Source organism: Lethenteron reissneri, chromosome 66, assembly GCF_015708825.2.
Source record: "Lethenteron reissneri isolate LAM-NWPU_2019-01 chromosome 66, ASM1570882v1, whole genome shotgun sequence".
NCBI classification, from domain to species: Eukaryota; Metazoa; Chordata; class Hyperoartia; order Petromyzontiformes; family Petromyzontidae; genus Lethenteron; species Lethenteron reissneri.
This window is the reverse complement of record NC_083844.1, coordinates 5,549,260-5,575,395: the sequence shown is the minus strand read 5'-3', so window position 1 is coordinate 5,575,395 and position 26,136 is coordinate 5,549,260. Positions and strand designations below refer to the sequence as shown.

At 44.4% G+C, this 26,136-nt stretch overlaps 1 protein-coding gene across 4 annotated transcripts in view; it reads right to left on the bottom strand.

The window, feature by feature from the left end:
* Positions 1-26,136, bottom strand: part of LOC133359824 (uncharacterized) — a 184,744-nt gene that overhangs the window by 3,647 nt on the left and 154,961 nt on the right. For 3 of the 4 annotated variants that reach the window (XM_061578362.1, XM_061578363.1, XM_061578364.1), the window contains exons 46-55: positions 25,149-25,355; positions 22,620-22,797; positions 19,122-19,277; positions 15,934-16,058; positions 14,251-14,420; positions 10,408-10,479; positions 9,325-9,505; positions 8,922-9,083; positions 6,100-6,187; positions 3,364-3,767 (exon numbers count right to left, since the gene is read on the bottom strand). In XM_061578362.1, the coding sequence (XP_061434346.1) occupies positions 3,364-3,767; positions 6,100-6,187; positions 8,922-9,083; positions 9,325-9,505; positions 10,408-10,479; positions 14,251-14,420; positions 15,934-16,058; positions 19,122-19,277; positions 22,620-22,797; positions 25,149-25,355 (1,743 nt within the window). Of the gene's footprint in view, positions 1-3,363; positions 3,768-4,300; positions 5,083-6,099; positions 6,188-8,921; positions 9,084-9,324; positions 9,506-10,407; positions 10,480-14,250; positions 14,421-15,933; positions 16,059-19,121; positions 19,278-22,619; positions 22,798-25,148; positions 25,356-26,136 lie in introns of those variants that run through there. The other variant, XM_061578365.1, reaches the window with a different exon arrangement.

The window sequence follows — 26,136 nt, the reverse complement described above, 5'->3', positions numbered from 1 at the left end:
ATGTCATCTAATCTCCATGATGTACTGATGCAACTTGTCCTCACGCTAAGGCACCGCCATTTCTCAAACTTGTTTGGCCCGCGGATCACTAAACTGATGCTGAACGCTCATGCGGGCCAGCCAACCCAGAACCTCCACCCCTGGTGGCAAAAACGCATTCAACTTCTCTCTCCAAATACCACAAACACAAAATGATTGAAACTAATTAATATGGTCTTCGCACCTGATTGGCTCACAAGTGACGACATCACATTTACGACTGAAACAAGAGGAGGATTTCTCCACAACTCTGGCTGTCGCCTGATGATGCTGGTTGTAATTACCGGCAAAACGTCACAGGGGTACTAAAATTGTAAATGTTGCCGTGGGTTTACTCTCCAACACACAACCGGCTAGTGCTCAGCTAGTAACGAATTGGCCACGTTTTGTTTACGTCACAAACCCTTTACTGATTGGCTGTGTCGAGTGGTGGCGGGTTTAACGACACATTCATAATTACGGGATCTAACCCAAAACACCTCTATTATGGAAAATTATTCATATTACTGGAACATAATTTTCTGTTTTAAAAGCAGTTATGTTTTTTTTTGGTGGGGGGGGGGGCATTTAGATCTTAGGGTTAGGGTAGTTTAATCAGGGTAGTTTACCTAATTTAATTTTTTCATTACAATTGTTTTGTGTTTAGTGTTGTTGTCCTTCCCCCACAACTCCGATTAGTATAGTTGGCTACGTACACAAATACAAGTTAAATATGAATGTCCGAAACAAAAGGTAGAAAAAATTATGTCAATATTGTGAGGATCAACTGTGGATTTGCATCACAGCCACCGGCGATCCACCTGGAGGACCATTGGAGACCACTGGTCGACCGGGGTCTGCACCCGAGGAACCACTGCGTTAGAGTAGCGGGTCACAAACCACACTCTAGGAACCACTGATCGAGAGTAGTGGTCCATAACCACACTCTGAGATCCAATGATCTAGAGTAGTGGTCCACAACCACACTGAGATCCACTAATCTAAAGTAGCGGTTTACAACCACACTCTGAGATCCAATGATCTAGAGTAGTGGTCGACAACCACTCTGAGATCCAATGATCTAAAGTAGCGGTTTACAACCACACTCTGAGAACCACTGCGGTAGAGTAGCGGTTCACAGCCACACTCAGAGATCCACTGATCTGGAGTAGCGGTTTACAACCACACTCTGAGAACCACTGCGGTAATGTGACCACCCGATGCGATGTGACCACCACTCCTGGCAAGAAAAGCGTGGATGTGGCATCATGTTAGTTTCATCTCATTGGTTCAGGATCCCTTATATCGACCTGACTTTCAGGGTTATATTTTTTTTGTTAAATACGACATTAGGAGAGAGAGAGTCCCTTGTACCAGTAGAGGCCAAAGCAAATACCCATTTTTCTGTCTGTGCACGTAAATGAAATCAATCGTGGGTTTTGTGCACGGTACTGATAAAACGCTTCTCTCCGGTCCCCTGATAAAATATCTTTATGGTGTTTGTCAGCATTAGTCCATTCCAAGACGATCGCAAGTTGACGTTTTTGACCAGAAAATATGAATAAATATACATTACCAGAACATATTAAAGGATTAATATTCATAGAAACATAATTCACTAATGAATACATAGAAAAACATGAGTACAAATCACCGAGTTTGCACGAGAGAGCTGTTTTTCCACTGCCAAAACAGAATACGTAATAACGTAAACAAAACCAGTCGAGGTGTAAACGCTCATAAGTGGGCGTCGATTATGAGCTGAAGGCGTGGCTCAACCCCACCTATGAGCGCTCGGATTGGCCAACATTTGCACCCGCTTGCACAACGTAAACACGTTACCGTTACTACAAAATTTGTAATGTTAAGTCGAAACCATGGGGGTCCTCTAGGTAGCGAAACGTTACTCTGAAAAACCGTGAACCCGAAAAACCGTGAACCCGATGTCACTGTTAACCAAGGCACTACTGTATTAGATTATTTAGCTGCTATGAATTTCCACATGACGGTAAGCCACTTCGTTGAGCTAACATTTGTGGCCATGTCGCTTCTGAATATCCACGTGGCCACGGGGAGAGAGATCACACAAACTCAAATATGCAGCAGGCATCGTCAGGGTCGGAATCGAACCCACGACCTCCTGTATACCAGGCGAAGATAGTTAACATCTAGCCAATGAATTTGGCAGATTGGGTGCAGAATGGAGAGCTGTCTGGTTACGAGAAAGGCAACACTGTAGCTTCCCGAGGTCAGATTTTCAGCAGAACATATTTGAGAGTTGACATATATACTGCTCGAACCCTTGAAGTGTTTGAATCCTCATTGTGTTCTCACAGCTGTGCGCAAACTGTCACCACTCCACACAATGAGACACTCTGCTCAGGTGAAATTAATGTTTTAACCATCCAAAATCTGTCCACCCGAGCATGCTCGTCATCTTATCTTAAAGTAATTTATATAGCGCCTTATGCAGGGCGCTTTACACAGAATTAACAATGGTACACACGGATGCGATGGTGGAAATGAGGTGAATGAAATGGATGAGAGGAAGCAATGGATGGCAAATCTGTGATGCGTGGATTTGGTGAAAGCGAAATTGATGGCAGTATATGATGATGAATGGTTTTAATGAATGAGGATTCATGAGTGAAAGCAGTATAATGAGAATATGCAGAAGGAAAAGTAATGGTGGCGTTTATGAGGGGGAGATTGAGGGTGTTGTGGGGTGAGAGCCAAGGTAAATAAGTGAGTTTTGAGTGCGGAGCGGAAACGAAGTGGAGTGAAGGTGACTTTAATGTGGAGGAGGAAGTTTGTTCCAGTGAAGGTGGGCGAAAAGAGAGTGAGCGAAAGCGTGGATTGAGTTCAAGGAGACAGAGCAACAGAGTGAGCATAAAATGCCTCCTCCTCAAGTCACCTGCCAAAATCCGTTTGGTGGACGGAGGTGGCGAGGTAATGACTGAGCGGCACACAGATTGGAAGACCACCGTTGTAATTTGAGCCTCACGTTTATGTATGTACGTACATTGAACTTTGTTCACGCAATATATAGCCAACCGTGCTAATCGGGGGATGGGTGAGTGTGCGGGTGAGTGACTATGTAAGTGGGTGAATGACCATGTGAGTCTATGTATGTACATACATTGAACTTCGTTCGCACCGTACATAGCCAACCGCGCTAATCGTAGGATGGATGATTGTGTGGGTGAGTGACTATGTATGTGAGTGGGTGATTGATTATGTGAGTGGGTGTGTTACTATGTGAGTCTATGTATGCACGTGCGTTGAACTTCGTTCACGCCGTACATAGCCAACCATGCGCCAATTGGAGGCGCACATCCCATGTACCTGGGATGCGCACGTTCCGGATCAGCTTGTGGATCTTCAGCTCGTCCAGAACCGAGAGCCGCGGGTCTCCCAGCGGGTTCTTGTTCTGGAAGGTGGCGCTGTAATTCTTGAACTCTCCCAAGAGGCTGCTGGTCATCCACCAGCGCGCCACCTTGGTCTCGAACGGCTGTAGGTCCCCGAATAGCACCTGCAGGGAGCTGGACATGGGCCCGGAGCCCAGGGTTGCACCGATGATCTGGAACTTAACCAGGAGGCCCTTCTTGTTGGAAACAATTTCCGGCTGTCCCGAGGTGATCTCCAGATTCCTGGCCACACCGTAGCCCTTGTTGCGGACTGCCACGCCCAACGTGAATGGCACCGATGGTTCCACCGCATCAGTAAATGGGTCATCTGAATTCACAAATCTACAAAGAGACAACGTGCAATAAAAAAATGAAATCGTAAAATAGGAAAGGAGGAAAATATCGTTAGTCGTGATCCGTCCACCACTGGGTTGGATGAAAGAGTCTCCAAGCCACCACCGACTCGATCCTGCGATGTAACAATCCACCGGCGCTCCATCCACGAGCCCAGTGGTTCTCAACCGGGGGTACACGACGGATCAAGGAAGCAGAAGGGCATCAGTCGCCCCCAGCGTCGCGTTGGCTCGCAATTCTGAACGCTTTCCAACCGAGAATACACAGTGCGTTCACACCATCAGCTCTGCCAGTGTATACAAATGGGTTAGATAACTCTGAACCATCTTGAGCAGTGGTTCTCAACTTGGGGTACGTGGCGATGTCCCAGGTTGTAACGTGATGAGGTGATTTATAAATGCGTGAAATTACATCGTTTTTGGTAAATAATCACGTATGAATCTGCCAATATAATTTAACTACGATAACATTTAAATCCGTACAGTAACCTAGAATGATGTAAACGACCTTTCTAAACTCACCAATAGTAAACAATGCGGGTTTCCAAGAGTAACTGACGAGCATGAACAAATGACGTAGCGCGTGCCGAGCGTCCGTTGAATATTTTTGTTTTATTCGCTCGCAGTTACTAGCTGGTTAGCATACCCCACAAAATGGACAATTGGTTGAATCGTGGACTAACCCTTGTGGCTGAAGTATTTTTTCGAATGTCAAGAATTGTTAAATCTTTAGAAAGTCATGCAGATGAAGAAGTCGCCTGGTGGCGTTGAGCCGGCACTGCAGAGATCCCGGTTTCAAATTCAGGTTTCAGTCACCTGAATAACCTTTTCCCGTTCTGACGATGTACGTATGCATACGTCAGTTTTTCCTTCCAATTCCGTTCTGATGACGTTCCACGTGTACGTCAGCTTTTCTTTCCGATTCCGTTCCGATGATGTAATGCATGTACGTCATCAGTTTTTCCTTCCAATTCCATTCCGATGACGTAACGCGTGGACGTCATCAGTTTTTCCTTCCGATTCCATCCTGATGACCTAACGCGTGTACGTCATCAGCTTTTCCTTCTAATTCCGTTCTGATGACGTAATGCGTGTACGTCAGTTTTTCCTTCCGATTCTGTTCTGATGACGTAACGCGTGTACGTCATCAGTTTTTCCTTTCGATTCCGTTCCGATGATGTAATGCGTGTGCGTCATCAGTTTTTTCCTTCCGATTCCGGTCCGATGATGAACGCGTACGTCATATTTTTTTCCTTTCCGATTCCGTTCTGATGACGTAGCGTGTGTAGGCCAACAAAAGGAAACTGAAACAAAAACTAAAATAAGATCACTTTATTGGTACTAAGACTCCCACCCACAAGGCCATGTGGGAAGGGCGTGTGGCACCGTTTTGGCGCCGGCTATTGTAGAGTGGCGGCGGACGTGTTGCTACGGTTCTCTGTGGTGAGTCACAACGTCTTTCCCATAATAGAGGTTGGTTAGATCACGTAAATATAAATGTGTCGTTAAAACCACCACCACCCGACACAGCCAATCAGTCAAGGTTTGGTCACTTAAACAAAACGTGATGAACTAGTTCAGCACTAACCGGTTGTGTGTTGGAGAGCCAACCCACAACAATCACAAATCGAGTAACCGTGTCACGTTTCACCGGAAATCACAATCAGCCTCATTAGGCGATAGCCAGAGTTGTGGAGAAATCCTCCTGTTTTGGTATTAAATAGAGGGGAATATATGTGATGTCGTCACTTGTGAGCCAATCGGATGTGAAGACCAATGGATATCCATTATTGGTTGGCTTATTCAAAGTAGTCTTTTTTTGTTCACGTTAAACGACGTATTAAAAAACAGCAGCACTACTACTACGCCTCTCGATAAATAACATTAACGCTGAGAACCGTTGGCGCGTTTTGAGATTCAGCTGTGAATGGGACACCCATCTTACCCACCCTGCAACTGTCAAGTGTGGTGAGTGGACGGTCACCGATGATTGCAACACACAAAAAAAGGTCACGTTGGATTAAACGAATTAACGGCATTTTTTTTTATAAAACATCCAACTGGCATGTAAATATCAATTTGACCGTCAAATGACAGAAACATTGACAGCATATGGCAGATTGAGCTGGAAAGTGGTGGCCTCTGCTACCGAAACCAGAGGTAACGTAAAGGGATTTCAGAGCTAGCTCTGTGATATCCGACATCTTAAAGGGCAGTTCTCTAACACATGAAGGGTTGCAATTGTCCGGATAGTAACAATTGGGATGTAATTGGGGTAAGAAAAAAATAATACGAACAAAAAATGTAAGCAAGATGGGCACCTCTCCAAGAAGTAATGTATGGTGAGTCTAGGATCAGGAGCAATGGTGATCGTCTCAGGGTACAGGGGGATCTCTACCAAGGATCCACCTGTAACAGATCACACACATACGCACACACAAACAAAGACAAAAATCCCCCGTGTAGCCTTAACAGACTGTTGGGGCAAGTGCTGTTCGTATCTAGTAGCAGCGTCTATGAATGCCGGCACCATGGCACACGAAGGGGTGGGTGGCCAGTTCCATGCCCGGCCACCTTTGTCTCCCTAGTAGCGATGTTTACCACTACACACCACTTCATCAGGTACTCATTTGAGGCTGAGTCCAACTAGGGGAAGTCCAGGACCGGTTTAGATAATCTTCACTGGTGTTAGTGGCCATGAGCAGGAATCGAACTCACGCAACACACCAACAGCTACACTCCCGCTCCATACACACACACAGACACACAATCAGTGCAGCCAATGTTATTGCAGTTAGGCTTAAATAAAGTTGTTTTTGGGTTAGAGCGTGTAAATATAAATGTGCCGTTAATCGCGCCACCACTCGACACAGCCAATTAAAAAGGGTTTATCACGTCAACAGAATGTGCCAATTAGTTACTAGTTCAGCACTAACCAGTTGTGTGTTGGCAGAGTAAAATCCATAACTACAATATTTACAATTATAGTGTAGTATATAGTGTAGTGAATAATGTAGTATACTAATTGTGTGTTGGAGAGTAAAACCCACTCAAACGTTTACAATTATAGTGTAGTGTATAATGTAGTGTACAGTGTAGTATACTAGTTCAACTCTCACCGGTTGTGTGTTAGAGAGTAAAACCCACAACTACAACGTGTACAATTTCCGTTTTTTCTGGAAGGCTTTGCTGTTTTTCCAGGATTTTGTTGTTGTTGCGTGTAGTCACTTTCAGGTGTTTCTTGTTCATGTTTTTGTTTTGTTGCGGTTGCACCCGAGTCAAGAGCCGCATGGCTCACAGGGTTATACCTAATAAATGAAACTGAAAACGTTTCGCCGGTGATCATAATAACAACCAGCCTCGTCAGGCGATTAGCGGGAATTGTGAAGAAAGTCTTCTATTTCGCAAAGCGCCCTTACTACATGTTAAACTGCAATTTGGCCTTACGAAGGAAGCGTTTCATCTCGAGAATAAAACAATGTGGCCCAATTAGTGGCCAATCTTGCCTCCTCAAGAAATGCTTGCTGCATCACCATCGCATGCAGCTTACGCTGAACTGATGTTCCAATGCCCTCACCCAGAGCCCTACTTTGCAGTCCTTCTGTACAAACTTCTTTAACCATTCCCTGCAGTTAGTTTACCATCGTGTGCTCTTAAAAACTAACTGCAACATCTGCGGTGGTTGATACTTGCTCTATTTTGTCTGCATACAGTTGATCTTCGATTACATACGGCGGTTTCGCGGGGGCAGGGAAAGGTTGCATCGGATTTTAAAAAACGCCGGATGATTTAGTGATTATCACTGATGTTCTAATGCCCTCACCCAGGCAATTACATTACACTAAATCATCATTATTATTTAAAATTGCTTATTTTTGAACATTCATGCATGGCATTGTTTTTAAGTGTTGTGTACAGTGTATGTTTTTTTAGTGTTATCAATTTGCTTACTATGTAAAATTGGCATAAATAAACATACAAATAGACAAAAAAAAATATCCTACTGTGAAAAGTTACTATTTAATGGACTGTACTTACCACTCTAATCTCGAAGATTCTGCATCACGGGGTGATGTACGCAGTACCACTACGCTCTTGTTTCAACAACATGATGGGTTTGACGATCGCAGGACTGGGTCACAAGCCTTTGGGGCGTTTTTTTGCCCATTTCGCCAGTGCGGTCCAGGACCGCTGGATAATGTTGGAAGCAGCCGGTTATTTGCGCAGTGCTGGATAATCGATGTTCAACTGTTTTTCCTTTTATTTTCACCAATACAATTTTTGTCAAGCTTTGAATAATTGTGGGCAAAAATGCTTGTAAATTTTTTAAATCTGGGACAGTACAACCCCCTTTTAACGACGGAAACCAGTCATTAAGTGATTTAGTCGTTAAGCAAATAAAGAAAATACACTTTAAAGGTTTAATTTGTTCCGATACCATCGAAAGTTACACGTACTTTATATTATTTAAACATTGGATATCCATACAAAAAGATACTAACAATATTATAAACAAAATATTAAAATAAACATGGTCAATCAATGCATTTATTCATATTTACTGTAGCTACAACAGCCCGTAGTTAAGAGGGGAATGGTCGGTGAGTGAACATATTGGGCTCTATGGAGGCATTACACTACACTATACACTATACATTGGGCTCTATGGAGGCCCGTATTTAAGATGGGTTCTACTCTGATTTTCCCTAGAGGCTGCCACTGGATAACATTTTAAGCAAGGTTTCTCTACCCCAGTCGTTCTTCACGAATTTTCAGAGTAGGAGGTGTTGCCACTTTCACCGATAAAAAGACATCATGAGTGTGTGAGCAGGGCCGCCACACATTGGAAACCATTGGGTTGGGATTGACAGCAGAACGATAATGATTGGGAGTGTTGTCACTCTTTGTGAATTGTGCTGTGGGGGGATGGGGCGCATGTCAGGGGCCCGCACCAATGGCCTGCGGGTGGCCTTGCAACAAATAATGAAGAAGAGCACAATGGAGAACACAAGAAGAACACAATGAAGATGAACACTGCTATAATAATTAATACAATAAATAAGAACACTGATACAATAAAGAAAAACACAATGAAGCACACAATGAAGCAGAGCACCGCTCTACCCTGGCGCAGGTACGTTACCCAGCATGTAGGAGAAGAGGCCAGACACGTCGTACTGGGTGTCGTGCGTGGGCGCAGCCTCGCTGTAGGCGACCATGAGCCACTCGGCACTCCCTGCAGACGTCGGCTCTAGCCGGCCGTCTCCACTCACGCCGCTCAGACCTCCTGACACAGCAGGGCTGCCTACAAGTGAGAGACACACGGTGGTCACGTTGCGTCGCGCTTCCAAGGCTCTGTAGAGATAACTTCCAGTCTGGCAGGCCGCGCGTTCATTCCCATGTGCATCTACCCCAAATGCTAGTGTACGGTACAGGGAAAGCAGTGCATGCGTTGGCACGTCGACGAATGATCGACAGGATCGGGAGAGCGGCTTCATGTTCAAACGTACAGAATTCAGATTCGAGGGACAATCGCCATCGCGTACCGATGGAGAAGAGGTGGTTGGACTCGGACTTGTTGTCGTGCCGCTTGATGATGATCTTCACCTCGATGCTCTCGAGAGGGGAAGCCTCCTGGTTGGTGATATCCAGCGTCGCCTTCACGGCCTCTCTGGTCAGGGTCAGCTTTTGATCGATTTTGATGCGCACCACGGCGCACACTCCCTTCTGCACACGACGATCAAAGACGCAGAAGGGGCATCGGTCACCCCCAGTGTCACGTCAGATAGCAATTATGAACACTTTCCAACCGAGGATGCATAGTGCGTTTACACCATCAGCTCTGCCAATCCAGTGTGTAGAATGGGGCTAGATAACTATCAATCATCTAGAGCAGAAATTCTTAACTGGGGGTACGTGGCGGACCTCTGAGGGTAAGGTGGCAATGTCCCAGGGGGTAAAGTGACGAGGTTATTTATAAATATGTTAAATTATATCATACATGAAAGACATTGGTGAATAATCACGCATGAATCTGCCAAAATAAAATAACTACAAAAACTTTGAAATTCGTATGGTAACCTAGAACGATATAAAACCTTTCTAAACTCACCAATGATAAACAATGCGGGTTTCCAAGAGTAACCAGCGAGCAAGAGCAAATTACGTCACGGGTGCAGAGCGCCTGTTGAATTTAGTTTTTATTTGCTTGCAGTTACTACTAGCTAGTTATGACATAATCTCACAAAATGGGACAATTGGTTAAAATATCGAGGTAATGCAAGGTTGAGAACCACTGGTATAGAGCCCTGAGGCCGGGGGTGGAAATTCCACGTTCTTATGGCAGGCGAAAGTCTTTCCATAGGACAACCACCTGATGATTTACCCAAAAAAAGTGGTACCGTTTTTTTTTATCAACCCCGCAATGCTTGATGGGACTGAGTCAACCCCCCCCTACCCCCACCAGAAATTTTACTTGGAACCATCCGACCGCGAGCCGTCCGGGCTCTGGTTCCCACCCACCTGGTATGGAGTGGAAGGGGTGCACCTTCAGCTTTGTAATTGCATCTCGAGGTTAGCCGAGCGTGTTAACCCGTAACTCATTAACCTCATTCACCCAACAACGTTACCTTCTCCTCGGGCTTCTCCTCCAAGGCGTTGTAGGCGACTTGGAACATCTCCGCTAAAGATGAGTATCCAGCCTGCACGGCAATGAAAATTGAAGCACAAACATTATTGCCGCACAACGACCCATGCAGTACCTCTCACATTAACTGTCCACGTAAAGGATTGATCGTAAGTCGTACATATTTTCGTTTGGCCACATCGCGATCTGGCCAAATTTCCATCCTTATGACCCCTGCACCACCCGATGCAGCCAAACAAAATAAAATTGCCACAAGTATGATGTGGGGTTCATGTAGACTTAATGCGTTGCAAAAAGGTTATGTAAAAATCTTACGACACCTAATTTTTTTTCCACAAGGGGTATTAAAACCTTTTCTTGTTTTTAATCATTTTTGATAATGGCAAAAAAGGTATCCCATAGATATAAAGAATCAAGTCTGCATTAACCACACGTACTTGTGGTGGACATGCAAACAACCACACTAATAATATATGCATTCCGTTTGATAATTAATGGCCTACACCAGAAACAGCCTTCTTTAGGGCCTAGTCTCACCAGTGTCAGACCATAGAATGCCAAAAGGCAAAGAGTACAAAGACAATGCACGATCAGCGCATTTATAGATCGGTGAGCAGCTATAAAAAATGGGACCTTTTGCCAGTAGTATGACATTTGTTTGTTTTTACCCTTTCTGGCAATAAAACAGGTGTTATGATGTTTGTTTGCATGTTTATCACAAGTACTGTGTGTGGTTAATGCAGACTCGATGCCTGGCAAAAGGTTTCTATTTGGTGTTTGAACATCTTCACACCTCCTGTTTTAATGCCAGAAAGGGTAAAACCTATTTTTATTCTGGATGAAAATTAAATTTTCAAGTTTTTTCACGTGCCAACTACGATTATCCGTTCAGCTTAAGAGTAAGTACAAAAAACTATTTTCACAAATTAATAAATTAGAAAACGACGTTGCATTTGAGGCAACGGTCAAGGGGTGCGTCATGGTGCCTAGGAGATGTTAACTCCCTCGCCCGGTATGCAGATCGTGGGTTCGATCCCGACCCTGACTACGCCTGCTGCATATCTGAAGTTTGCATGTTCTCCCCGTGGTCGCATGGATTTTTCTCTGGGTTCCCCGGCTTTCCCCCTCCACATTTAGAAACAAGCATTTAGAGTACTCTTTGGTTCTTTCGGTAAAGTCACGTAGGTATAAAATAAATTAAATGTAATCACGACGTTTCGGGCGCAACACAAGCGTCAGTCATCAGGTTGGACAACCACAGCAAGAAACGACTGCTGAAGTGGGAACAAGTAAACCCGTAAAAACTAAGTTTTTCACTCTAAATCCTTTATATGCGTGGCGGCTAGAGTTCTCTCGTCCTCTGGCTTGAGATGGCTGCAATCTATGGGTCAGATGGATTGCATTGCACCATTAAGCAATTGGTAATTAAATATTTAATTTGTTTTCCCTAAACAGTGTAAAATTTTGGGAAAAAAATTTCACGAAAATTAATTGTCACACACAACGAGTCTGTGTGGAAAATGTCAGCTCGATTGGATCACGGGAAGTGGGTTAAAAAACGAGCGAAAGATTTGCACGGTCCTAAGCAAGCAAGCAAACTTAATATAAAGGATTTAAAAATATATTCGCCTGTGGAGGACGCGGGGATCGATCCCGCGACCTTTGGCATGGGAAGCGAGGGCGCTACCAACTGCGCTCCTCCACCACGGCCTGTGGAGGGGTTACGCTCTGGGCTCTTACACTCTGACGTTCAGCCAAAGCCATGAATGCGTTCTATTTGAATATATGTAAAATACATTTTTTTGCCTAAAAAGTGTAAAATTTTGGGAATTTTTTTTCACGAACAATAATTGTCTGGCACAACGAGTCTGTGTGGAAAATGTCAGCTCGATTGGATCACGGGAAGTGGGTTAAAAAACGACCGAAAGATTTGCACGATCCTAAGCAAGCAAGCAAGCACGCGAACTTAATATAAAGGATTTAAAAAGGGCTGTCGTGACAGGCAAGAGAGGGGGGAGGAACAAGGGAGGAGAGATAGAGAGGGGGGTGTGGGGTAGGTGGAGTGGAGCGCTGCTAGAGGGATTAGAAGACGAGCAAGGCCGCGACTATTAATGTCCACGTGATGATAAGCCACTTTGTTGGAAGATCAACTGTGATAACCAGGTTGCTTCTGAAAACGAGCGACATAGCAGCTTAGTTGGCCTTATCTGGTAAAATGCAAAATAGTTTTAATAGTTTGGTATCGTGACCTAGCAGTAGCACGTACGTTGCTTACTGCAGAATAAGGAGTATTCTATTTTTTGGGTCTTTCGGTAAAGTCACGTAGATAGGTTCAAAGAAAATATCAAAATAACAAAACACTACGACGTTTCGACCGCAACACAAGCGGTGTTTTGTTATTTTGTTTGAACCTATCTATGTGACTTTACCGAAAGACCCAAAAAATATGAATTCCTACAGTCACGAAAGCTTTAAGTCAAGATTTAAGCAGTATTTATTTATTTATCTTTCCTCCCACACCTCCGATTAGCGCACGGTTGGCTACGCACGATGGGTGCGAAACAAGTTTAACATACAGTACAGTATATACAACATATTACATGCAGAGGTTCACAGTTCGGATTCAGTGATGATTGCCGTGGGTGTAAATGTCCCCAACAACGCTACACACAGTGGATGTTAAAGATCCCCTGACATCACATGCAAGAGAGTGCCAGGGTCAGGGTAAACATTTGTCAAGTAAATAAAGAAAAACGTAACCACATTATCGAACTGTGATTATACACAACAATCATTGCTCCTTTACTGGCAGGCTAAAGCCCCATGTCACTCTTGTAAAAGGGACTATCCTAGTATCTTTTGGGTTCTCACCTGGTTAGACAAAATAAACTTGGTGCATCTTCAGGACAAGATCAAGAAGTCAGAATCATATCCAGGAAATTAGAATAACCATGTCTCCCTGGCCCAACTTCTTAACGTGACATCATGGGAACAACAGATCGGATGTACACTAGATATGAACAATTTCTAATTAATTTTAATTATATTGTAATTTATATGGGCCAATTATGATTATACGCATTATGCATTTGTAGTGGTGTTAACTACTCGCGGTTCGCAAACTGAGAGAGCGGATCGTAAACAAGGTTTTCCCGCTCAATCAATGGCAGATTGGGAAGGGCCAATCAGATGATTCCACAAGGTGGCCGGGGATTGGACAACCCGGCCACGAACAGGTATAAAAGCCAGAGCGCTAAGAGCTCTTGGTTAGTTCTGCTACACGAAGACCCAAGTCGGCTGAAGACAGCTAGGACCCTGGACCAAGCCTTCCAGCCCTTATCAGGGCTGGGGCTCAGTGTAACCAGTGGTCAGGGGAGATAGGTCCTGGATAGGACCCTGGCTCCCAGCCTTCCCGCCCTTGTGAGGGCGAAGGTCCTGAGCGACCAGAGGTCGGGGACCCGCCAGGCCAGCGGCGGGTCAGTGTGCCTCCCCTAGGTCCCAGCCGGAGGACGCTAGGCTAGCGGGAAGATTAGATAGACAGAAGTCCGAAGGCTGTACCTTCGTAGAATAGGAGCGAAGAGTGAGTGTGAGCTGTGCAGGGTCAGGAGACTGTGTGCTAAGATAATAAACAGTGTGTGCCATAAAGAAGTTTAGAAGTCCGTCCTTTACAACACTACACATTGATACTCAATATACTAATCTTAGGCAGGATAAGCGTTATGTTAAATGATACTTAAAATAAATACCAGAAATGTTATAAAGTGTGATAATTATTGAATACACAACCTAGTTCTTAATAATGCATCCAAGTAATTTTTATAACCACCTCTTCTGCCAGCTTGAGGTCCTTGACAACAGCCTGAGTGAGCTCGCTGTATCGTTGGTAGTCGATGAGGTTGGAGTGGTTTGCCGAGTCTGTGATGGCAGCAGCCCACAGCGATTGGGTGTCGTTCCATCGCTGCAGGAACTGCTCCACCATGGCCTGGCTCACATTTCCTTACGGAATTTAAACAAGGACACAAAATCCCACATACATACATACACACTTACAAAACAATGACAAAGATCCCCCGTATAGCCTTAACAGACTGTTGGGGCAAGTGTTGTTAACGAGCACCTATGAAGGCCGGAACAGCATACGAGGGGGTGGGTGGCCAGAACCATGCCCGACCGCTTTTGTCTCCCCAGTGGTGATGATTACACACCACACCAGGTACTCATTTGAGGCTGAGTCGACCTTGGGGATGCCCAGGACCGGTTCAAATAATCATCACTGGTGTTGGTAGCCGTGAGCAGGAATCGATCAGGTCGCCGGATTCGTAGCGCATCGTAGCGCAGCGTAGCGCTAACCGTTACTCCAACGCTCCCCAAACACACACGTATTATGAAAGCGTCGTTCATTTCGTGAATTAAATATTGAATGAAAATGTCAAGGTTTTTTTTATTTTAGCCAATGATTAATGGGTAAGACCGGAATCTAGCAAGCGTGATGGCGACGCGTGACTACGAGCCACCAACTACCAGAGCGGGACTATACCGAAATGAAGGAGTCCCGAATGAAGACGCAGACCAAGATAACTCGGTTTTTGGTACCACGGTGGCTAGATGTTAAATACATCGCCTGGTATGCAGTAGGTCGTCGGTTCAATTCCGACCCTGATGCCTGCTCTATATTTGGAGTTTGCGTGTCTCTCTCCCTGTGGTCGAGTGGATTTTCTCCAGGCCCTCTGATGTTTCCCTCCACATTTAGAATCAACATCACGCGTTTAGGGTATTTGGCTGCTATACATTTCCACGATGATAAGCCACTTCGTTGAGTTATCATTTTTGATGGCCAGGTCGCTTCTGAAAAAGAGCTGTATATATGCAGTGGGACTTACACCTAGTTAAATAAAACATTTAATAGTTTGGTTTAGTGGCCTTGCAACAAAGTTGCTCATCTTGTGGAAATTTGCTAGGTTCATAGTATGCAGCAACTGGAGAAGCAGCATGCCACATGCTCATGTATGCTTTTACCGTGCTGTAACCATTCTTAAATGAGTGGCTAGAGGTGTGCTTCTTTTGTAAGGCGATGTTTGTTTGTGCCGTGTTTTGTGCTTTGTACAATAATTCCTATTAAATGTATTTATAGCTTAGTAGTGTCTAGTTTAGCACGTACCTTGCTTACTGCAGAATAAGGAGTATTCTATTATTTGCGTCTTTCGGTAAAGTCACGTAGATATTTATTTGAATCTATCTACGTGATTTTACCGAAAGACCCAAAGAATATGAATTCCTGCAGTCACGTAAGCTTTAAGTCAAGATTTAGTGTATATTAATTTGTGTGCGTCGAACTTATTTCGCACCGTACGTAGCTAACAATGCTAATCGGAGTTGCGGGGGAAAGGACAAACTAAACACAACAACAAGCAGTTCCAATGAAATTCGTAATCCATGTTAACGTTCCTGTGAATTTACTCATGTCCAATTTACCCACATCAGAGTTGCACATTAAAGCACGTGACCTTACCTGGGGTAGGCATAGCTAGAATGTCTGAATATTCAATCTCCGTGATGAGAATTCCTCCGGGGCTGCCGTCATCAATCTTGGGCTTGAAGACGTAATTAAGCCACTTGGCGTCATGCACATGCAGCCTGTAAGTAAGAAGACGATGGACCCTCGGTTTCACGAAATAATAATAAGTTATCACATACACATAAATTAAATTGCGTTCGTGTGTGTGTGAATGTTGAACTTCTTTCACACCGTGTTAATCGGAGGTGCTGGGGAAGGACAATAAACTAAACATAACGAGCAGTTATAAATAAATTAGTTTTCAATCTAGATGATGTAAAAGTGCACAGCTCCAGTGGCTTCCTAATATCGGAAGGAAAATCGTTCCAGACCGCTGCAGAAGCAGCACATCTGAAAGCGCCGCGCGATTATGTGGTGACTGTTTTTGTTTGGTGGCTAGTCAAAATCCGCTTCTGCTGCTGCGAGCATGACCGGAGTTCGCGTGATGGCTGATGCTCCTTGATGAAACCATCGAGGTATCGTGGTTCATTTGCGAAACATCCTCTATGGGATGCTTTCCAATGCAATGTTACCGACGTTTGCATCAGATTTTTTTTCATCAGTTTGAAATAAAACTGATAAATTTTAGAATATAAAGTGATATATTTTTTAATATATCAAACTGATATATTTTAATGGTTACAGCTGTGGAATTTCACCAAATCAAATTAAATTCAGATTCAATTCACGCGTGGACTTAGGGGCTGTCCATAAATGACGTCACGCGATTTTGGACGATTTTGACCCCCCCCCCCCTAGTCACGCGGCGTCACAAAAAGTCAGACCCCCCCTCACAAAGCTCTGCCCCCCCACCCCCCCAAAAAACAAAACATGCTTCAAATCGCTTTAAACTATTGTCATTGTAGTGCGTATTTAATGTGGCGCTGCACTCTGATGTTGTAGGAGAAAACATTTATTTAAAAGGCTATTTATTACTTATTACTGGTAGGAACCTCCTGGTTACACCAGCCCACAGGGGATTATTGTGTCCGTCGTGCAAGGAGGGGCTGGGTGGGGATGGAGGGGCTGGGTGGGGAGGGGCTGGGTGGGGAGGGTGGGGCTGGGTGGGGGGTGGGAGGGGTGGGGCTGGGTGGGGGGTGGGGCTGGGTGGGGAGGGGCTGGTCACCCCGTGGTGCCCTTATAAAACTCAACGTTTAACCTACTCACGCCGGCTTGTGCCCGCCCTCACAGTCGGCCATATTTGCGGAATACACCACGCCGCCGTTGACCCTGGCCATTGACCGAGCAACCCAACGTTTCTACCAGCTCCCTCCGCAGGAATGTTTAAAGTTGCGCATTTTGATGTGACGTCACATTTCTCGAACCCCCCCCACCCCTCCGTCGTCACACATCGCCATAAATGTCTGACCCCCCCCCCCCCCCCAGGTGCGTGACATCATTTATGGACGGCCCCTTAAGCTTTTTCGGACACGTTGCCCAGGTGGACGAATCGACACATCACGCCAGAGCTTTGTGCGAGATCGTCCACGGCCCACCGCAGGACTGGAGGCGCGCCCCCAGGGTAGACCACTACCTGACTTGGACACGTGCGATCGAGGGCCGATCTTCGACAACATGACGATGGCTTGCATTCAGCGTGGCGGCTCGCACGGGATAGGACCGCCTGTTGGCGGCTCGTTGGGACTGCTACGCTCCGAGGGGCATGCATATGATGATGGTGATGATGATGCATTGGTGACCATGCCGAAACCAATGCATAGCATACGCTGATATTAAAACAAGGTGACACGGAAATAGATATGAAGACGTAAATAACGTGAAGATTGAGTGAATAACAATGGCAGATGCAATTGAGGAAGGCAGACTGCTGTGGGGAGGTCATGTCGGAAGGAAAGCCCAGGAAAAACAGCTATCCAGCAATCGTAGATGCTAAAGTGGAGGGCAACATAGGCAGATGACTGGCATCGAGATGTTATTGGTGGAGTGGGGAAGGCTCCGAGCAGGGAGGGGAATTGACATGAACTGTAAAAAAAATTATTTTATTTTACCAGGTGTAAGTCCTACTGAGCTACAACTAAATGCAGTCGATCATTGATTATCCGGTAGGTTTGGGGGCGCTAGATTTTAAAAAATGCTGGATAATCACAAATCATTATTTAAAATATCTTTTTTTGCACATTCTTGCATTATGTTTTAATGTGTTGGTGTTCACTCTATGAAATTCGCATAACTAGACAAAGACAAAATTATCCATAATACAAGTTTTTTGGGTTAGATGGCGTAAATATATAAATGTGTCAAACCCACCACCGCCTGACACCGCTGTACTCGTAACGAATTGGCATGTTCTGTTTACTTGACAAACCTTATTATTTGGCTGTGTCGGGTGGTTGTGGGTTTACGACACATTTATATATTTACGCCATCTAACCCCAAAAACTAGTATTATGGACGATATTAGTCGCGAAAGCCTACATGTTAAACAGACAAAAATAAACACTATAAAAAAGTTACTGTATTTACTGTACCGTACTTACCACTCCAATTTTGAAGACTGCATCATAGAGTGATGTATTAACGTGCGGTATTTTCATTGTTTAAGTTGTATGCAGTGTATAATGTATCATATGTAATATTTGACAGTGAAATTAAGCACAGGTACTGTTTTTGTCACGCACACGGTGACGACCGCCAGACGAGTTACAGCCTTTGGAGCGGTTTTGCCGGTTTCGCCGGATCGGACTGGGACTGCTGAATAATGTTGGAAGCCGGATATTCGCGTGCTGGATAATTGATGATTCCCCGTATCTCTCTTTCAGAAGCGACCTGACTATCACAAGTAATAGCGCAACAAAAATGGCTGATTGTATCATCATCATCACGTGGAAATGTACACTCTAAACGTATGACGTTGATTCGAAATGTGGAGGGGAAAATCCCGTGGACCCGGTGAAAAATCCACGCGACCACGGGGAGAGAAAGAGACGCAACTCCCAATATACAGCAGGCGTCAGGGTCGTGATCTAACTCACCACCTCCTGTATACCAGACAAGGTAGTTCACATCTCCTAGGCACTGTGGCACACCAAAAGAGGCTGGATTGGAAGAATATACTTAACAAAACACAAACCCATCCACTTATGTGGAATGCAGATGATTAAATACACCGAAAAGGCATTCACCATTCTTTATCGCCAAACACTTCGACGGCTAAATCCCACTGTCGTTCCATTGCCCTCAGTGAATCCGCCAGCTGGGCCAAGCTATCCCCTACAGCAGACCCACATGTCATCTTGGCGGAGCCCAGGCATTTATTTGGCGCGTCTCGAAGACACGACCTGCAAAAAACCACAAACACAACAAACAAAACAAAGTAACGTGATGTGACGTTTAAGAAAATAATTGATGACGTGATGTGAAATCACCTTCTCGGTGCTTTCACATCGGATAAAAATTGAGTGTTTTCGGTTTGACATCTCTGGGACTACTTTTTCGTGTTTTTTCCACAAGCATGACGTGTGGCTAATGCAGACTTGATGCATTGCAAAAGGTGCGTATATTTGTTGTTTGAATATCTTAACACACTACTCCTGTATTATGGCCTGAAAGGTTAAAGCCTATTCTTTTTTTATATTTGCGATTACGTAGGCAGGTGATCATGGGCGCTTGTCATTTGTTTTCAGCCGTTTGTCCATCCACTGCCGGATAAAGGCCTGCCCGCAACATATACCATTGATCACCTGGGCCTTGTTTCACCAGACTAAACCAACGACGCATCGCGAGGGCCGGCAGCTTTGTCAGCCCTCCAGGGATGTCGTGAATTCTGCGAACTTTAACCACCCGTGTTATTTTGCCAAGCGTTTTCTGATGACGATCACATTTACCATCTACAGCAGTGGTTCTTCCCAATTTTTCAGAGTTGGATTGGGTGGGGGGGGGCACTCTTGCCGATAAGAAGATATCATTCGTGTGTGAGGAGGGGCCGCCACACATTTTAAACCATTTGGTTGGGTTTGACAGGAGCACGATGATGATGATTGGGGGTGTTTTCACACTTTGTGTATTGGTCGGGGGGGGGCGGATGCGAATTTAAACTACAGTCGATTGTCAGGAAGGGGGTGCAGTATTTTCAAAAACACCCCTTGATCTCCACATCATCATTAAAATAGCTTATTTTTGCACATTATTGCATGCCATTATGTTTGTAGGTGTTTTGTGTATGTTTTTTTGTGTTTTTAATTTGTTAACTACATGAAATTTGCATAATTAAACATACAAATAGCCATATCCTGTAAAAAGTGACTATTTACTGCACCGTACTTACCACTCCAGATAATCACCAATGATCATTTTTTTAAACATCAAATGTTTTCACATTATTGAATGACGTTATGTTTTTAGGTGTTGCGTGCATGTTTGTTTTAACGGTGTTAACACCGGTGTTAACTTATTGGTCCACATCAGTGACAGCTTTCTTTCGAGCCAAGTCTAGTCTCAAACACTGTCTAGTCTCAAACACTAGGCTCGAAAGAAAGCTGTCTCTGGTGTGGACCAATCTATTGTGGTTAATGCAGACATCTTAACACCTGTTTTGTTGCCAGAAAAAAGGGGAAAACCTATTCTCATAATTTGGTACTGCCAAAGGAGGTCCCATGAAGGAGGAAGGCTGCTTAACGCAGACTTTTATCGGGTGTAGTCAAGGGGTCATAAACGAAGTGGGCAGGGCTAGTGATGTTAATGTGAGAAATTAGGATGTTAATGTAAGATCGGAGAGCGGCGTCTGTGACGAGTGCGCAGGTGGCTATGTCATTGTGAGAGATTAGCATGTTAATGTAAGATCGCAGAGCAACCGCGATGCAGAGGTCGGCGTCCGTAGGTGGCCACGTTGGCATGAGAAATTCAACCTGCTAATGTGAAATCAGAGAGCCGAAACCACGGGGAAAAAATCTGGCCACATGGCCGACCAGCTCTGAACTAATTCCTCAACCACATCAATTCTATACACCCAGCCATCAAATTTACCATGGAAGTGGAAAAGGATAACAAGCTACTTATCATTCTTGGATGTTTCAATCGAAAAGAGACCAGATGGCTCAATGGGACACTGTCTACAGGAAAGCCACCCATACGGACACATACCTAAAACCTGACTCCCACCACCATCTATCCCAGAAGAATCCCCTCATCAAAACTCTACACCATAGAGCTCGATACATTTCTGACCATCATCACCTAGCCAGTGAACTGGAACATGTCCACCAAGCTCTCAAGATGAATGGATATTCAGACTACACAATCCGTAAAGCTATCACCCCAACCGTTGGGAAAGAACCATCTGAGGACCCAATCAAAACCATCACCTTTGGTGAACAAACACAAGATCCAGGTTCGATTTAACACAGTTCATAAAATTCGTGATCTGATCCCATCTGTGAAGGATGTGATCCCTGACATGCAATACCCCAGTATCTACAAACTAAGCTGTGTCTGCGGAAGTAGTTACATTGGGGAAACTAAGCCACATGTCTCAGACCGTGTTCGTGAACATAAGGCAGATCTGAAACACGGTAGGACCAATACCTCGGCCATGGCTGATCATTGTTTTAATGCGGTTAGCTTACACGAAATTGATTTCTCTAAGACAAAGGTACTTTGTAAACCCACTGGCTATCAACAAAGATTTTTTTCATGAAGCCATCCATAAATATATAAATAGAAAACATTTTAACCGAGAAAATGGGTACAAACCTAGCAATCATTGGAAGGACGTTATCAACCAGTTTAAGTCATAACTGGCTGTGATGTTTCCTTCCTGCCACCTTCCGATGTAATTTTTCCCCCGTGGCTTCGTCTCTCTGATTTCACATTAGCAGGTTGAATTTCTCGCGCCAACGTGGCCACCTACGGACGCCGACCTCTGCGTCGCAGTGGCTCTGCGATCTTACATTAGCATGCTACTCTCTCACATTAACATTAGCCACCCACGAACTTGTTGCGGACGCCACTCTCCGATCTTACATTAACATCACTAGCCCTGCCCACTTCGTTTATGACCCTAGGACTACACCCTATAAAAGTCTGCATTCAGCAGCTTTTCTCCTCTTTCCTCCTGATGACGATCGCTTGTGTTGTGATCGGAACGTCGTAGTTTTTTTTTTACCATCTACGTGAGTTTACCGAAAGACCCAAATAATGCAATATGATTCTGTTTGTTTGATGATCGCCGCACTGATGCGAATGTCGAATTACACACACTTCTTGCCAGATCACAATATGTATATTTTCAGTTTTTATTACCGAAGTTATTAGTCGTGAAAATGTGCAGTATTTTCCTTGTTTAAGTTGTATGTAGTGTATAATGCACCGCCTGTAATATTTGATTTCGAAATCAAGTTTAGCTACTCTTTTTGTCATGCAAACGATGCTGATCGCCAGACTGGCCTTTGAAGCGGTTTTGCCGTATCAGCCCGAGAGCCACCCGATAATTTTGCAATCCGGATAATCGACGTTAACTGTAATTTAAAAAGAACATTTCGATTTAAAGCTTTCGTGACTGCAGGGATTCATCTTCTTGGTTCTTTCGGTAAAGTCACGTGACTTTACCGAAAGAACCAAGAAGTTAAAAAGAACAGTTTAGTTTAAATATTGCAATCGATATATAAAACGGCAGATACACTTACGTGACGATGTCATAAAGCGTGCAGCCCACTTTGAGAATGGGGATGAGATCGCACGAACATCCGATAATCACATCCACTGTGTCTTGAACTGTGATTGTGTCCTTCAGCGCTAGTAATCCTACGTCAATCAGACATCCCAAGCCTGGCACTATTTTGCTCCACAGTGACCTCTTTGCAACTGAGGAAGGAGGGAGGAGGGAGGCAACACAGAAAAATAATGCGGTTAAAACGTGAAGACACCACCACTTACAAATATACCGCGGGTTCTACTGACCTGAAGACATTACCCTTAAAGTGCCAGGTAAACAAAAGGTGCCACGTAAACAAAAGGTGCCACGTAAACAAAAGGCGCCACGTAAACAAAAGGCGCCAGGTAAACAAAAAGTTTGTAAAGGCGCAACCCTGCATTTGTCTCCGGGTCCTCCGCTTTTTTTCCCCTCCACGTTGGTTGAGCTGCTATCATTTGTGATAGTCAGGTCGCTTCTGAGAATGAGCTGCATAGTAGCTCAGCAGTGGGCCTTACCTGAGTACAATAAACAATTGTTTTACTTCGTAGTATTTAGCTTTCTTCACGCCAACTGCTGGCAGAAGAGGGAGAGCTCTAGCCTAGTGGTTATTCTCAATATTTTTATGGCTACTACTGTACTACCCCCCCCCCGTGTTGCATTTAGCTTCAACAGAGTAGTAACCCCAACCTTGCCTGATCCAACACGGTTCTGAGAAACAAATGAATAGCGAACATCAATATTTTACCCAATTGTGATTTGAAGCTTTCGTGACTGCCAGAATCCATACTTTTTGGTTCTTTCGGTAAAGTCACGTAGGTATAAAATAAAATAAATCACGACGTTTCGGGCGCAACACAAGCGACCATCACCTGATGATGGACGCTTGTGTTGCGCCCGAAACGTTGTCCATTACCTGATGGACGCTTGTGTTGCGCCCGAAACGTCGTGATTTATTTTATTTTATATCTACGTTACTTTACCGAAATAACCAAAGAGTATTTTAACCAATTGTCCGTTTTGTGAGGTATCCTAAGTAGCTCGTAGTAACCGCAACCGAATGAAAACAACATTCAATGGACGCTTTGCACGCGTGACGTCATTTGTTTTTATGTTCGCTGGTTACTCTTGTAAACCAGCGTTGTTTACGATCGGTGAGTTGTAGAAATGTCTTTGATATCGTTCTGGCGATCGGTCATCGGTGACAAAAACAGAGTACCTCTGCTTAATTTCACTATTAAATATTATATGCAGTACATTATGCACTACATACAACTTGAACAATGAAAATACTGCACATATGTAGGACTGGAGTATAGCGCGCCACACATTTCCTTCCACTGTTGCTATGCAAGCGAGCAGAGTACAGTAGGGGGTATGTGAGGACACAGTTGTTGTTGTGGCTTTAGGTGAGTGGATCGTTAAGTGTTGAGACAGGTGTCGGGGTGGCCGGGAGGACACAGGCCAGCGATTGGCTGAGAAGGTAATTGGGTATTAGCTGGCGTCGCTCTGGTGGCAACAACAAGGTCACGTGACACCGGGGGCCAGGGGGCGAGTGATAAGCGGGGGGTTGAGATAATTAAGGGAGATTAATTGGTGTGGGGATATAAGCCAGAGCACAACGGAGAGACGAGAGTCTTGTCCTGGTCGGCGTCGTGGATGGAGCTGAAGCAACGGTGCCCGGGGAGTCGCAGAGCAGGCGGTAGCAGTATTAGAGTAGAGAGAGAGTGAGTTAGCGGCGACAGACGGAGTAAGGCATAGAGAGACAGGGATAGCGAGAACACAGTGAGCAACCAGGATAGCCATGCATGGGAAGGATGCAGTGTAGAGTAACCAGGGAGTCAATAGAACTAGCGAGTGAGAGAGACGCGGAGGAAACGCGGCGCGGCGAGAGAGAGACGCGGAGCGACGCGGAGCGGAGTGAGGGCACGGAGCGGTGGCGCTGCAGAGAGACGCGGAGTGGAGTGGGGCCGCGCCGAGATGCGGAGCGGTGGCGCGGCGGAGGTGGACTCTTAAGAGGAAAATAAAGAGGAGAGAAAGACAACCCGAGTACGAGTCCTACACATGTATTCATCAATCCATGACGCAGACTATTTGAGATTGGCGTAGTAAGGACGGTATATTTATTTTTGTCTATTTCAATGTTCATGCCAATTTCATAGCATTAACAAATTTAATAACACAAAAAAACACATACACCAACACCTACGAACATAACATTATGCAAGAATATGCAAAAATAAGCAATTGTAAACGATGACGATGATTAGTGATTATCCGCCGTTTTTTAAAATCCGGCACCCCCTCCCTCCCGTAGCCACCAGATCATTATAATCGATGATCGACTGGAGTCCTGACGTTCCAGTTGCCAGGGGCATGTAAAGGTAACCGATGGTGGATTCCTTGTTTCTCCCATTACCCAACCACCCGTCAATCTCCAGGTGCATCGACTAAGTGTGGCGGTGGCCACCGCAAAGGAATAACAATTGCACTTAAGGCATCGCTGAAAACCCCATCAGTTTACCCGTGTAATGTTGGGTGGAGTTCTGAGGAAGTTGCCGTTTGTTCCTGTTTTTATTGTCCGCTTTAAAATGTGTCGCTAAACCGAGCAGGCTGTTCGTGCACTGGTACAGGGCTTTCTCACAACCCCAGTCGAATGCACAGCAGGGTATTTGAGTCGACACGTAGGCGTTCATTGACACGCTCGTCGAGCCTCCAATTAGCCCCCCTCCTGTGGAAAAACGCAAACGAGCAGGTTTTACGAGCACGCATATTTTGTTGTTGTTGTCACGAACCATTCTCGAAGAAAATAAAAAGATTAAACGTTTTTTTAAAACACAGTACGCTTTTCTTGGTTCTTTCGGTAAAGTCACGTAGAATGGAAATAATAAAATAATAAAAATAAAACATAATAAATAATTATGTTTTATTTTTATTATTTTATAAAACATAATTAATTATTATGTTTCATTTTTATTACTTTATTATTCTTTCGGTAAAGTCACGTAGAATGGAAATAATAAAATAATGAAAATAAAACAATCATTTATTATAATAAAAATAAAACATAATACATTATTATGTTTTATTTTTATTATTTCCATTCTACGTGACTTTACCGAAAGAACCAAGAAGATGAATCCCTGCAGTCACGAAAGCTTTAAATCGAAACATAGTACGCTTTCAATAAGCAAATATTATCCATAATGAAGTCTTGTTGTTGGGCTAGATCGTGTTAAACGTAACTGTGTCATTAAATCCACCACCACCCCGACGCAGGCAATCACTAATGTTGTGTCACGTGAACCGAACGTTCCAATTGCTTCCCACTTCAGCACTAACCGGACATGTGTTGGAGAGCAAACCAACAACAAACATTTATAATTTCGGTTCACGAAGTTTTGCCGGCGATTAGAACAACAGCACCTCCGATTAGTACAGTTGGCTATGCATATATTGTCCAATGGGTTTCTCCCGCTTGACAAATAAATCTTAAATAGTGACAGTTAAAA